The sequence below is a fragment of the Melanotaenia boesemani genome, chromosome 19 (genome assembly GCF_017639745.1).
Source record: "Melanotaenia boesemani isolate fMelBoe1 chromosome 19, fMelBoe1.pri, whole genome shotgun sequence".
NCBI classification, from domain to species: domain Eukaryota; kingdom Metazoa; phylum Chordata; class Actinopteri; order Atheriniformes; family Melanotaeniidae; genus Melanotaenia; species Melanotaenia boesemani.
In genome coordinates, this window is record NC_055700.1 from 29,480,427 (window position 1) to 29,496,307 (window position 15,881).

General features: G+C 43.1%; 1 protein-coding gene across 1 annotated transcript in view; it reads right to left on the minus strand.

The window, feature by feature from the left end:
* The window catches only part of tln1 (talin 1), an 82,126-nt gene that overhangs the window by 41,061 nt on the left and 25,184 nt on the right, over window positions 1-15,881 (minus strand). The window contains 12 exon segments of the mRNA XM_041969602.1: window positions 387-500; window positions 1,749-1,929; window positions 2,080-2,156; window positions 2,251-2,352; window positions 2,436-2,591; window positions 5,853-5,957; window positions 6,081-6,141; window positions 6,234-6,361; window positions 6,466-6,608; window positions 11,043-11,195; window positions 11,317-11,446; window positions 11,703-11,800. Of these exon segments, the coding sequence (XP_041825536.1) occupies window positions 387-500; window positions 1,749-1,929; window positions 2,080-2,156; window positions 2,251-2,352; window positions 2,436-2,591; window positions 5,853-5,957; window positions 6,081-6,141; window positions 6,234-6,361; window positions 6,466-6,608; window positions 11,043-11,195; window positions 11,317-11,446; window positions 11,703-11,800 (1,448 nt within the window).

Below are 15,881 nucleotides of genomic sequence, written 5' to 3' on the forward strand. Positions count from 1 at the left end.
AATAAAATATGTAAATAAATCATGTAAATGTGTAACTGAGGTAAAACAGTTGAAATTTTACTTATTTTTCTCCAGAAATTTCAGGATGTTCATAATGTTTTCTAAAAGGACGGTTTAATAAATGTAAACATCTTGATAAAATACTTCTCTGAACTAAAACAGAAATGTGGAGTTTTATTATTGATAGGTTATTATTCTCTTATTTTACTGGTCTGACTGAAGGAGACCACGTTAAAAATGAAATAAAATGAGTTTGACTTCCGTTATAGTCTTGTGATTTATAAATAAAATTTGCATCACTTCTTCAGCTTTTATTCTGGTTTCTACTCAGTATTTAAAAATGTTAAGAGTTTTTAAGGCAGTCCATGTGGACAGTTTATCCTTACTGCGTCTGTTCCAAGAGGAGGCAGCGTGTCGAAGTCGTCCAGAGAGGCCTGGGCAGCCTGGACCGCCTGCATACTGGAGTTGATGGTTCCAGTCAGGGCTTGCTGGGCTGAAGTCTGCAGACACACAAAAAACATAAAACTTTATTGATCAATTCTAATATGTGTAAACGTTGTAATTCTCTGGAAACAAATCACTTTTCTTTAGTCAGAAATCTAACTATTTCCATCCATTTTTCTCCAGGATCTTGTATTGATGATGGAGAATCCGACCACTGAACAAAGCCTCATCTAGCACACCCCAAAAATGATCCATGGGGTTCAGGTCTGGACTCTGTGGTGGCCGATCCATCAATCTGAACCCCATGAATCCTGACACTGAGCCATCAGGGAAGATGGAATAACCTGCTCATTCATCAGGTATCAGCTGACTTCATTCTTTGGACATATAATGTTGCTGAACCTAGACCTGAACCCAGACCTGAACCTAGATGTGAACCTAGACCTGACCAGCTGCAGCAACCCCAGATCATAGACTTCCCCCACAGGCCTGTACAGCAGCATTAGGCATGATGCTGCTTCCCTTCATCCTCCTCTCTTCTTACCCTGATGCTCCATCACTCTGGACCAGGGTAGACCTGGACTCATCAGACCACATGACCTTCTTCCATGGCTCCAGAGTCCTGTCTTTTTGCTACCTAGCAACCTGAAGCCTTTTTCTCCAGTTAGCCTCACTGGTTAGTGGTTTTCTTCTGGCTCCACAGCTGTTCAGTCCCTTGAGTTCCTTCACATTGTTCATGTGGAAATGTTCTAACTTCCACTATTAAACATGGTCCTGAGTTCTACTGCTGTTTTTCTTCCATCTGGTTCCACCAAACGTTAAATCACAGATTACCATCATTCAGGATGTTTTTTTGACTAAGTTTCTGGAAGACAATGGTTCCCCATCATCCTTTTCAGTTTTTAATCTGTTGGACAGTTTCTTCTTCTCCTGAGATGTTTTCTCTGCTTGATGCCGATGATCTGACTCTTCTGAACAGACCACGGGATGTGTCTTCCCACGTGGTTGCTTAAGAAACAAGAAGCTACTCATTGCATCAGTTGGGGTTGAACAACTTGTTGCAGCTGGAACATGATCACCCTCAAGGAATTATCCAATAGGAGGCTTCTACCCACTGGCTTAGTTGAACTCAGATGGCACCTTTTTTATTAAAACAAAGTACAACTTGGCTTGGAGTTTTGGGTAAAGTTCTGAAATGTGAGCTGGGTTTGCAGTTTGTTAACTGGACCCTGTCCATCCTGCTTCCTGCTATCAAATATCTCATTTTATTATGAAATATATTGTGTGATATTTGTCCTGGTTACCAGTGGAGGCATGTGTCCTCTGTGCATCTGTCCACTGGTGATGTGCTGTTTGGCCTGAGGCATCGAACCCATCTGGAAGCTCTCTGGTCCCCCGGCTCCTGAGCGCATGATGGCCGGTAGGGCCACTGAACCTGTCTCCACCTTCCCCACCTTGTTGAACTGCTGCTGCAGAACAGTGGACCTGCAGTGATAGTAGAAATGTCCACACGGTTTTCAATGATCTGCAATATGTTAACAGGAAACTCCGCCCACTTCCCATGGGACGCATCATGCGAACAGCACATATAAATACAGCCTTTAGGAAGGTTAGTCATAAAACACACAAACTTACTTCTTGGGTGACACAGAGTCTTCCAACATGGTTGACTCTTCATCTCCTGCCAGGCCAAAGTGGTCTTTGCTCTTTTTCTGTTAAAAGACAGAAATATGGAGACACAACGGTCCTTAAAATGCTCCTTTCCAACAAAATCATGTATGATGTTGAGTCTGTGTCATGGCTGACCTTTTTAAGAATGATGTCGATGTAACCAGCGATCAGCTGAGCGATCTGCTCCCCCTCAGTGGTCTGCACAGAGTAGTAACCGTCCTGGTAGTCTCCAAAGTCCTGGTTTAACAGATCAGCACGTGAAGTCTGGGAAAACTGAATCTAGATTTCGGATGTGGACAAACCACCACAGGAAACCTTACCAAGGTGAAGCTCTTGGGTGATGCAGCCCAGCGTTTGATGTTGGTCAGGTTCCACTCCTGAATGACCTCCTTGGTCTTCTCGTCCACCCTCATCACGCTCTCCTTGGTGATTCCCAGCAGACGGGGCACCAGTTTGTTCTTCCCCTTCATTTTCTCCTGCAGCCATTAAAGGAAACACAGAGAAAGAATCCTGTTAGAATTTGTTATCTCTGATCAGCTGTCAGTCAGATCAATCAGCTTCTAGAAGTGAGAAGTACGACTCATTAGCTTAATTTCTACCAAGTTCTGAAGATAAAAACTATTCAATAAACAGGAAACAAGACATTTTATTATTTATAATTCTTCCTGTTTCCACATCACAGGAAGCTTTCTAAGCTCCGCGTGTCTTCAGTTGAAATGATTTTTGTTTGAATTTCTTTAAAGACTTTGTAAAATCACATTTAAAAGAAAAGCTCAAACCCATGAGCCTCCTTTAACCTCCTACATCCTGGTGTCCGCATACGAAGACATCACATTTTTATTTATCATCGCCATAATATTAAATTATGTGTAACTGGAACCAGTACACAGATGAGGACTCTTCCTCTGTCATTCGGTGGTGTCACATGGAAACATTTAAACATTTAACAGTTTGAGATGATATTTATATCCATAGCATATATAACATAAGTAAAATATAAAAAAATTTGTGCTGGGCAACGATTAAAATTTTTAATCGCATTACATGCTGTGATTTATCGTGATTAATCGCATTGTTACAAGCAAAGTGTTTCTTTCCTTTAAAAGGAGGCCTACAGCTATATAAAGAAAATGTAGTAAATTTTGGTTTACAAACACGACATCAGGGGTCTCTAACCTGCAACTCTGGAGCTGCAAGTGTCTCTCTGAACCTTCCACAATACCTCTAATTACGTGGCTAAAATATTTTTTTAAATCTATCTTTCTTGTCATTAGGTTGGAAACCAGGGACTTTTTTCTTTTAAAACATTTTCCACAAAGATCTACATCCCTTAGAAGAAAGTCTGTCTATCCTCTTTTTTTTTTTTTTTATAAAGGTTTATGTTTTTCTTAATTTAAAACCTAAAAATGGAAATAAAAATATGGTTCTTCAAAAATAACAAACATCCTATGGTGGCTCTTCATTAAAAATATATATTAATTTGCCTTTTTGAAAAGTCTGGTAACATCTGCGTCTCTAAAGTAGTTTTATTTAGCTGGCTGAGGGAAAAATGGCTCTTTGGATTGGAAAGGCTGCAGACCCCTGCACTAAACACATAAACAGGTTTAGCAGCAGTTTTCTCTTTAAACACCAACAGTTAAAATATTTCTTCATTAATATTTATAAAATCACATCTTTATGAGAAAGAAGGATGAAATGTTCAGGATTTACTAACTAAAAGGTAAAAAGTCAGCAGGATGAATTTAAAGCTGTGAAGCTGCTTCCTTCTAAACACAGAAGGAACAATATGTGATGAATATCAGCATCAGGTGAACAGACAGAAAGCAGGATGAGAATCTCACAGCTTCTAGATGGTGAGGAGAGAGAAATATTCACAATATGCACAATAACTTCCATCCATGCACCTTCACTGCTTCATTATCCACATTTCTGGATATAAATTCTCTAAACTTTAATTTTTAGCTTGACTGCACTTGCAGCCTCCGCTATCGGGAGTTAAGGGGTTAACATCTCGTTTTCCGGGTGTAACGTCAGATGTGGTATCTACCGAGAGTCCAGAATCTCAGCTAACAGCTCAGCAAAACCATTTCTATGACCAACAAACACAGTTAAAACAACAAATAATTCAAAGACCAGCTACATAAAGTCCGAAAAATATGTAAACACAGATGATGTTTCCCCGTGTCCACCCCATGGCATGAACACGAACAAACGGCTCCTCTACTGAAAGCTCACATCTCACAGATTCCACAGCTGGAAGTTTCATCTTAATATGACCAAGATTCACCGAACCAGAAGCAGAAGAAGACCCGATGTATGCTTTACGTTTGTAAAAGTCAGAAAGCATGTCTTACCTTTGCTGTCTTGCATAAATTAAAGCCGCATTTATAAAAAATAAAAAAAAAAAGTTTCTCATTGTCTTTTAGGAGCAGTTTCCCGTCCAAAAATCATGATGCTTTGCCCATCTGCATTTTGACAAAGAGAAACGTCGGTTCTTCTTCTTTCTTAAGTTCCAGACAGAAAATGTCTCTTCATTTTAATAAAGCTGCTCTCTCCTGATTACAGACGCACCGCTGCAGTAGGAAAGGAAGACATGGATGCCATGTTTCTGTCATCAAAGCCAGCTTCCAGAAAAAAAAAAAAAAAAAAAATCAACGCACAATTAAAAAAATTAATGCCGTTAATTAAGCGTTGCGATTATGCGCGATTAACGCGTTAACGTGTTAACGTGCCCAACACTAAAAAAAATCTATTTACTGCTTCTTCCTAACCCCAAATAGCTAAAGTATATCTAAAATGCAACAAAACTAAGACTCAAGTTAGTTATATACCAACATCAGACCCGATAAAAGTGTCACCCACAAGAAAAAAAAAAAAAAAAGAAAAAACGGGTGGAGCAGCGGCCATGGAGCTGTTCTACATGGCCAGCATCCCAGCCCTGGTCCATGCTGCCTCCTGAGGTTCCTGACTCCGAGGGGGTCCTGGGTAGGGACGTTCCTCTGCATCCTAAGGTTCATGTATTCCAGGGGGTCCCGGGTCAGGACACTCTTACTCTACCTCTGATTCCTGTGCCCAAGGGAGACACACCTATAAAACCAAAGTCTGTGTTTGGGAGGATTCTTCTGGACTCGTCAAAGGGGTCCCAGCTCCTGCTGACGTGGCCTCCCGGCCACCCTCCAGGACCCAGTCTCCTGTCCGCGCAGTCGCCCGGCCACCCTCCAGGACCCAGTCTCCTGTCCGCGCAGCCGCCCGGCCACCCTCCAGGACCCAGTCTCCTGTCCGCGCAGCCGCCCGGCCACCCTCCAGGACCCAGTCTCCTGTCCGTGCAGCCTCCCGGCCACCTTCCAGGACCCAGTCTCCCGTCTGCGCAGCCGCCCGGCCACCCTCCAGGACCCAGTCTCCCATCTGCGCAGCCTCCCAGCCACCCTCCAGGACCCAGTCTCCTGTCAGCAGTTTGTTTTAGCCTGGCCCTAAAACAACCTGTTCTTCATTTAAAGAATCAGGCCATACCGCATTATGCATATTGAGCTTTAAAATGTTCACATCATCTGAAAGAAAACTGAAATAATTTCTTTTTGTAGACATTAAATGAGGTTATAGTGTAAATGTATCCATGCTTGATTCAGATTCTCAGTTTGGATCCATGTTATTGGCTCTGATCATTGAACTGATATATTAATGACTCCTGAAGCCATTTCTCCTGAATCGAGCCAAAGTTCTGACAGATTTCCTCTCACCTTCACCAGGAAGAATGACACTCCGTAGGTTTTCAGGGACCTGGCCAGCTTCACATAGCTGACTTTGGCCTCAATCTCCGTCATATTCTGGCAGTTTTTATGTGCCTATATGAGCAGAAGAAACACAGAGGATCAGATTTATTCAGATCTAGTTTAATTCAATATGAAGGAGTGGATCTTCAGGTTATAAAACATCATTTAAGCTGCAGGAGGCTATATTGTTTTTACCTGGAAGATCTTTTTCTCCCCTTTGTTTTTGATGTACTCTTTGGGAAGGAACTCCTTTAAACTGAAAAGGAAGAAGTTCAACCAGAATCAGGAATCAGGTCAGCCAACTGAGAGCAGAACTGGAACCAAAAGAACCATGAAGCCAGTACTTACTCCAAGAATCCAGGCTTGTGTTTGGACTCGTTGTGGTCGCCGAACTGGATCTGACACTGATAACCTGCAAACTCGCAGGCCTTGTCGAAAGAGACGGGATGAGATCCGTTCAGAATGTCGTCGCGAGCCTGGAACCAAACACACAGATGATTACACACTTAATGAACAAAAATCTGCGTTAACATACAAATGATGATGTTTGCCGGAAAACATTTGATGTGAGAGCAGTTACCTGTACATAGAGCAGGTTCAGCTGGACAGGGTCTCTGGAGTCCACATTCTGGTCTGAGTAGAAAAACTTCCTCCTCAGCAGCAGCATTTCCGTCTCCTCCACCCCCTGCTCTCTCAGCGTCCTCCCGTGGTCCAGCCAGTTCACTGAGGCAAGATTCATTCAGAAACAGTCATCCATCCATTCATCCATCATGTTCGTAGCTGCAGGTCAACAGTTTCCTCTCCCAGGCCACCTCCTCTTCCCCCTCCTCTTCGTCTTCCAGATATTCCAGTACTGATAACCTGGAAGGTTTCCAGGAGACATCCAAACCAGATGTCTTAATTACCTGAACAGGCTCAGCCCTCTTCACCATGACAGACTCAACCAGAAACCCACATCACTTCAGAAGCTGCACAGATCCACCTGCCAACTCCTCCCCATGAGGACCAAATTCATTCTCATCCCACAGCGGCCAATCCACAGGTTTTCAGAAACATGGACTCCGACCTGGAGACGCCAATTCTCATCCTTCTCATTTTACACCTTGTCATGTAGACCAGCTGCACCACTTCCATGTTCTCTTTATGAAGTTTACATTCTCTCCAGGTGCTCCAGGTTCCTACTACTTGTGAGTCACAACAAAGGTGAAAGAGTCTGGTCTTCAACAGGTTGTGGGAAAGCAGCAGTCCACAGCTCAGTAAGGCAAGAAACAAGTTTAACCCGAAATCCCCTGCTCAGGCATTTTTGGCCATTTTCCACGTTTTCTTTTTTACTTGGTGTTATACCATGGTCTGGGTGAAATTTGATTCTGATTGGCTGGAGGGTGTCCATTAAAAAGTCATAATGGACACCTATAAAAGAAGTTCCCGTCAAATAGCCTTATTTTCGTAAATTATTGCCCAGACTAAACGGTAGTTGGTAACCGTGGCAACAGAAGCTCAGATCATGTCGTGGCATCGCTGTGAAAGCAGCCTGCAGGCTTTTGAACATGTAGGAAACTATCTGTGGACTTTGAAACAAAATGTGGCATCATCCTCTGGACACACACAAGCTGTAAGAGCTGCACCCCCCCTCCGAAATGATTCTTTGTGTCATGTAACATAACATTAAGCAATCATCTCCCTTCCCTCCACTGATCAGGTCTAATGGGCAAGACACACGGCAAGTTGTGATGTGCATCGCGCTCTAAGATCGCTTTTCTCCAAAAATTTGATTGGTTATGGTTGGTTATGGTGGGGGATTTTGACATTTTCAAACCAGTCCGTGACATGACAAATTATGACAGATGGAGAGTCAGAAGATTTTGCATGAAATGACAGAAATCTTGCTGTTTACTGTATAAATGAGAGACAACTGTGGGTTCATCCGAGTTTACAAAATAGGAAACTGCATCATGAATGTCATCATTTGATAGACCTCAAGGCTGATCCAGATCAATCCAGAACCTACGTTCGGACTAGTTCACTCTGGTGCCATGCGGCTGCCTTTTTATTTACATCTCTATAATCTTTGTGTGAAGTATGGGAAAGTGTGGGAAAGTCAGACACAGCTAAAATGATCCATTCTTCCATGTTCAAAGTCTTTGCAGACGGCACCGTCTAGCCTGCTCTCATTGGTCAGTCCATGAAGCCCCTCGCTGGTTGGCTGTAGTGCCAGGCGACAGCGACAGAAATTGAACATTTTTCTATTTTCTTGTGCCACGTCGCAAGCCCCCATGTGCAGAACGAGCGCAACATTTTACGTGCATGAATGTCGCCTGTCACTTGGCTGGAGGAGGGCAGCGATTTTCGCCTCATCGCACAGGTTCCATAGAAAATGATGGAGAAGGAGCGTCGTCGCCTCCCATCTGTCGAGCCCATAAAACACCAGCTGCAGCCGAACAAGCTGCAGGTTCTGTGTCAGAGCCGGTTACCTTGGCAACGCGTCACAACGAAACAGTCCACTCAGCTGCTTCTTGTGAATGACTCAGGATTTTAACGGCGAAAAACAACATTAACGTAATAATAATTGATTTAACATTTATTTCTTTTGTAAGTGACCATGGTATAAGCGGGATAATGCCCTTCGATAATGCCCATTAGTTTATGATAATGGACACCTCATCAGGCATTATCCAATACATAATTGTATCTGTATCTTTCCATTAACTCTTCTTTTCAGTCACATTTCTGCAATCCAAAGTAATTTTCTCTCACATCTTTTATACCCTGTTGTTGGATTTAGTAACCTCTAGTGTTCTTTATGACGAAAATGTCCACACACAAAACACTGCTATAAAATCATCAAACATCAATATTTTTTCTGCTTTCATTTATAATTTTAAAACCCCACAGCTCCTCCCTCCAGATGCAGGCATAGAAAACCACGCCCATGGATGCATATGAAGGGATGTGAGCTTATTTGGTGTAGATCTGCTAGTTTCAGACTTCTGTTCTTTCATAGAATTTCTGATGAAATCTTCCTGCAATGGGACGGATTTGTGCTTCTGAGGGTGTAAAAGTAAAACCGGACTTTATTCTTTACCTGCTGATCCTCATCTGGCGACAGACAGCAGCTCAAATCGTAGCAGCAGCAACTTCCTGCAGCTGCTACAACCTGCCGCGAGTCTCCACAGCTTTCCAAATTGTCAAGTAAATAAACATTGCTAAGTATATGTGTAAAGGGGGATTGCACTGAACTCTTGGCAACCTAGACCAGATTAGACCAGCCCCTATGAAGTAGGGTGTCAAAGATTAGCAGAAAACCTGATTTGATGTCATTAGTACTTTTATGTATTATCAGATACTTCCTCAGTGCACCGATGTGGCCAAAAAATGTTGCACTGATTTCCATTAAAACCATATCATAGGAAAATAATTTGTTTTTTTGTGTGTTTGTGCACGTACATTTTTGGCCCCAAAGGCCCTTTAGACGGTACTAAATTTGAGGAGGCCACAAGGATTAATAACGACACCTTTTTCAACCCTTTACATTAAACAAACACTGTGTACCATGAGGGGCAGGACATTTTGTTTTCTATCTTCATTCTATTGCTGTTAAACTATTTGTATAATTCGGCTCTCAGCCAAAGGAAACACTTTATTTTTACAGCAATGAAAGATGTATGTTACAAGAAAAGAAAAGTTTAGCTAAACTTTTATGCTTCTTTCTTATTTTTATCATTTATTTGGTCCATTCAAACTGTTCAGAAGCCCAGAAAAAGTTCTTGGTGGTTTTTGATGGATTGGATGATAGAACTCTCCCACAGTAGGCCATTTGTACTTTATTTACTTTCCACTGTCAGGATCCTCAGATGTACAACAGCTGGTTTCTCCACCCTATGCGGGTCCAGTCTGTGTTTACAGGTCTTTCTAAGACAGCTCCAACTAATCGAGATGCTGCTGCTCTGGTTCCCTCATCTTTACACTGGTCCTGGTCCAAAATAACAATCTAATCTGCCGACATTAGGGCTGCACAATTAATCAGATTTTGATCGTGATCACGATTTTGGTGCCACAATTAAACAAACCTGATCGTCAACGATATCAACCAGTGGTCTGCCAGCCACCAGGGGGCGAACGCGAGGCCAAGGCTTCATTAAGCTGCCTAAATAACACCTTTTACAGTCAGCAGCGAGTTGTTGCCAACTTAGCCACTTTGTTGCTATATTTAGCGAGTTTTCACTCACCTCTAGCGAATTTTTTTCAAAAAAGTTACGAGCGTCAAATCTAGTCACTTTTTCTGGTGATATTGGAGACTTTTGGAGACTGAAAGAGCGTATGGTTTACTCTTCAATGGGTGCTGCAGACCCCTCCCCCCATCCAGAAGCACTCAGACGAGGCTTGTTCCTCATGCTGCAGCATTCAGAGCAGGAGATGATCGCCTCTGGTTCATCACCAGGCTGGAAATGAAACGTACTAAGCTGCTGCTGGATGATCCCGCGCTGGCTTACCGTCACATATTATTGTTTATTAATGAAAACTGTGGACCTAAATATTTAAAAAGTGTTGTGACATGTTGCAGACTCATAATTAAATAAAAGCAAATTACACTTAATAAAATTAAACTTAAAAAACAAAGAAAATATTGACTGAAGAATTTAATTTTACTATTTTTTTGCTGTTCTAAACATTTTAGGTTGTCTTTACATCAATTTTTGCCTTTCTCACGCCACCCCTCTCCACGGTAGCCTCCATTACAACTATTTATACTAGTGATGGATGTTCAGCTCTTTTGGCTCCCGAACGGCTCTTAATTTAGCATCTTTTGTAGCCCCATAATTTACATTAACGTCTCACAAATTAATGGTAAATGTATTTTTCTGCATTCTTTATCATCTATTTTAATTTAATGTTTAATTTTTCACAAAAAATTGTTGCCACATACTTTGTTTATAATGATTGTGATTAATAATGGTGATTACAATATTGATCAAAATAATTGTGATTATTATTTTGGTCATAATCGTGCAGCCCTAGCTGACATCCTATGAGCCACCAAGACTTCTAAGATCATCTGGGCCCAGTTTGTTTTCCAGCCCGAGTTCAAACTAAACATTTAATTTTCCTGCTCTTGATTTCTGGATCAAACTTGAGGAGAAACCTGAAGTCTGAACTTACATTCATCGTCTGTGTGGAGCTTCTGCTTCAGCTTCTCCATCTTTTTGTCATCTCTTAGAAGAGTCTTGTCTCTTTTCAGAGTACCTGTGGTTTCCTCCTTCTTCTCCTCACCAATGTCTCTCACCAAGGAGTACTCATCATAGTTTGTTATACCTGATAAACAGACAAGGCTTTGCTTTACAATCACCGCAAACAGTGGAAAAATGAAACAAAATGAAGCCACACCAGCAGTAACATGATGTTCATGGAGTTACGTTCCAATGGCCGAGCTCACCTATTCTTGCACAGATGGTCATGAGCATATCACTGACGATCTTGGAGTCGTCCACCATGACGGTCTTCACTGTGCCGTCCAACATACGGATCTTCAGGGGTCTCTGCTTCTTCTTGTACTCCAAAGTGTCCTGCAACAGAAATCAGAGGATGTTTGACCAAAGATTAAGTCAACTCCATTAATCTGGATCAATTCATTTCTTCTGCATCAGAGTTAAAGAAATTAATTCAGATTAATGAAGTTGTTTACTGAACTCCAAAGTCACTATTTTCCCAAGTCATGACAATAGTTATGCTGCAGTTAAAGTTGTAAAGTTAAGGTTAACGTTAATGTTAGTGTTGTGTGGTGGTATGTGTGTATTAGTGGTGTGTATCAGTGTGACTCACCCCATTCCTCAACATGTAGTAGTCCAGCGCCTTTCCAGCCTCCAGCCAGATTCCTTTCTTTGGGTCTTCATCAGACAGAAACAAGCTGTAGTCGTTGGCTGCAGAGGAAAATAGAAACTCTGAGTTTCTGATTTATCATTCAGCCACTATGAAGCTGTTACTGTAGCGATGGTGCTCATGTTAACCAGGTCAGTGGATAAACAGATTAAATAAATACATGTCTACATATGAACACTGGTCTTCACAGCATTGGAGATTTACACCATGCAGTCTAATAATATTACCTAATGGAAGAATAATGCTGGTACAGAACTCTGAGGAACTCCATGACTTCATGTACTGTGTGAGGAAGACTCATCATTTACACAAACTGGATTCTATCACATAAATATGACTTAAACCAGCCGGTTTCTTTTATCCCGATAACATGTTCAAGCCACTGAAATGAATTTCTGATCAACGGCAATGTTTGGCAATGCAATGTTCCTACATCCACACAACTCTGACCCAGGCGTATGCACAGAATCTAGAGAAACAGGAAACGGCGACACCAACGGTCCAGAATAAAATCAAGGAAAAAAGGAAAAACAGGAAAAAAAAAGATGACATTAATAAGAAGCTCAACCACTGAAACATGTTCTGTCATTGTGAAACAAAACTTCATGTTATAAAACCCATCCAGATAAATAAGGAGCCAGTCTGCTGCCAGCATGTAGCAGCCAGTGTGGAAAGTAGCTTTGGTCCTTCATTCCTGCAGAGCGGGACCAGACTGGAGGCTGGAGGTCTAGAAGTGATGCTACGCTAACGAAACACACAAGAGGAGGATTTCCTTTATTTATTCTTACACAATGTTTTTTATTGTTGTCCTCATTCCTGTCCACACAGTCTTTATTTCCCGCAACTCCTCATCCACCTGGTTAATAGCGGTGATTGTGTCCCTCTGCACCGCCCACCCAGCTGGAGCCCCGCCCACCCTGCTGGAGCACCGCTCACCCAGCTGGAGCACCGCCCACCCACCTGGAACACCCAGCAACTAGAAAGAAATATTATTTAACACTAAATAAACTGCTACCAGTCTCAGATGTATCTGTACATATTTATTTTATACATTAAAACTAAATTACCAGCATCATTACTGTCATTTAGCAGACGCTTTTTTCCAAAGTGATTCACCCCTGTGGGAATCGAACTTTGATCTCGGATGCTCTACCGACTGAGATATCCAGCCGTACGTTCCGATGCCTCTGGTGTGTCTTCCCTTCTGACACTGTGATGACAGGATCTCCACCTGCTGCCACTATTCTGTCTTTCTGACACCAGTAACGCCCACACAGTGTCCACCCATCAGGATCTCTGTCTCACACCCTGAAAAATTTCTCTTTTCCCCTCTTTTTCCCTCTCGAGCCATCATGGAAATGATGTGATGATGTATTACAGGTGTCCATGTGGGCGGGGCAAGGCGTTCCTCCCATGCGCCCGCTTTAGAGTTAATTGTGATTTATGAACGGAAACAGGCGTGGGACGTGCGTGCCTACGCTTTTATAAATCTGAAAGTTGACTTGCGCCACAGACAACGCCTGTAGTTTGTTTTGCTACGCTCAGTTTTATAAATAAGGCCCATGGTCTGTCTCTGACCTACAATGAGCTCTAAATCTGGACTGAAACTCTTTAAACTGGTTATTTCTGCTGAAATGGGCACAAAGTTGAGATTAAACTATTTATTCCAAGCATTTTAGAAACAAAGGCAGCATGGATATAGATCTATTATTAGCTAACCTTAAAAGGCTGAAGTTCATATCTTATCAATAAGGATATAATTTAATTAAGGGAGGAAAACTCCTTCAAGTCTGCTTGGGATGAAGTCTTAGATAGAGTACAATGTGATAGTTTAGACCAGGGGTATCATATGGCCCGCAGGCCAAAACCAGCCCACCAGAGAGTTGGATCTGGCTCCTGGGATGACTTTAATAACGATATAATTACATAAACTGCTATTTAATAAGACTGCAGTGTGTCCAGGTGAGGTTTAATTTTTAATGTTTAAATGTAAAACATTTCCTAGGCAGGAGGAGAACTTCTGACCTATTAGATGTGACTTCAGTTTGTATGAAGAGGTGAGTCGGTTCAGGTGGTCAGGATTACTACACACATGTACACGTATGTACATTAAAAGTTACTTCTAGATCTGGAAAAGTTACTTTGATCAAAATGTGAAGTAATGAATTATTTAGACATTACAAACATAAAATCTCTTCCCTCACCCATCCTCCCCATCTCCCCTGGGTGGGCTGATTGGCTGTTCATCTCCAGCTCGGGTCCTCTATCAGAGTCCTGAGAGCTTGAGGGTCCTCCAGTATCTTAGCTGTTCCTTGGACTACTCTCTTCTGGATGGAGATGTCTGATGGTTCTCCAGGTATCTGTTGGAGCCACTTCTCCAGTGTGGGGGACACGGCCCCCAGTGCTCCAATGACTACTGGTACTACTGTTGTCTTCACCTTCCAGGCTTTCTCCAGCTCCTCCTTGAGTCCTTGGTATTTCTCCAGTTTCTCGTGTTCCTTTTTCCTGATATTTCCACCGTTTGGGATGCTACATCCATCACTACGGCTTTGCTGCTTATCCATGATCACTATGCCGGCCACTTGGTTCTGGTGTTCCATGTATTCTTTGTCTGCCAGTATCTGGCACCCTGCTGTGAGGTGCTGGATTGTTTCAGGGGCCTCTTTGCACAGCCTGCACCTGGAGTCCTGCCTGGTGCGGTAGATCTGGGGTCCTTCCTGGTGCGGTAGATCTGGGGTCCTTCCTGGTGAGGTAGATCTGGGGTCCTTCCTGGTGTGGTAGATCTGGGGTCCTGCCTGGTGTGGTAGACCTGGGGTCCTTCCTGGTGCGGTAGATCTGGGGTCCTTCCTGGTGTGGTAGACCTGGGGTCCTTCCTGGTGCGGTAGATCTGGGGTCCTTCCTGGTGTGGTAGATCTGGGGTCCTGCCTGGTGTGGTAGATCTGGGGTCCTTCCTGGTGCGGTAGATCTTGGGTCCTTCCTGGTGCGGTAGATCTGGGGTCCTTCCTGGTGCGGTAGATCTGGGGTCCTTCCTGGTGTGGTAGACCTGGGGTCCTTCCTGGTGCGGTAGATCTGGGGTCCTGCCTGGTGTGGTAGACCTGGGGTCCTTCCTGGTGCGGTAGATCTGGGGTCCTTCCTGGTGCGGTAGATCTGGAGTCCTTCCTGGTGTGGTAGATCTGGGGTCCTGCCTGGTGTGGTAGACATGGGGTTCTTTCTGGTGTGGTAGATCTGGGCCTCGATTGCCCTGGTTCTGAAGGCTTGCTCTTGTGCTACCATGATTAGTGCCTCTGTGCTGTCCTGTAGTCCAGCCCTCTCTAGCTAATCGGTAGGACTTGTTCATATCCGCCACTTCAGCTATCTGTTGGTGGTACATCTCATGCAGCAGCTTGTCCTCCATGATGGTTTCTCCATTTCATTCTCCTCCAGGTTCCATTGCCTGAGACACTCACTCAGTGCTTCATCCCTTGGGGCATCTTCCTGATGTATTCATGGAGCTTGGATGTTTCATTTTGGATAGTGGCCCTGATGTTCACTAGTCCTCGGACTCCCTCTTTGTGCTTAGTATATAGCCTCTGGAGACTGGGTTTGGGGTGGAACCCTCCATGCATGGTGAACAGCTTCCATGTTTTAACATCTGTGGTCTGAACAACTTCCTTTGGCCAGCTTATTATCCTAGCAGGGGATAATAAGTATAATTGGAAGTTTTTATTATTTATAGCTTATCATCCTATTTTTTTTGTTGGTCTGGCCCACTTACGGTCAAACCGCACTGAATGTGGCCTCTGAACTAAAATGAGTGTGACCCCGTGGTTTAGATTACTCTAGTTTTCAGGTTAAGTCAGAGAGCTACAGGACAGAACCAGTCCAAACATAATTCAGGTGAAACATCAGTGGCAGTCAAGGAGAGAAGGTTATCAATCAGTTTATTTGGTGAAGAAACTCCTGAAGTCATCAAAAAGAAAAACACGACTCGACAGAGCTGCCCCAGCGGAGGAGCCTGAGCAAAGACATGTTGAGAATTTGCTGGACAGCAGAAACGAGCTGCAGCCTGCAGCAGAAATCAGAGAGCCCAGATTTTTGTGTCTCTTCCACATGATGAACATGCTGGAACGGGTAATGCAGGAG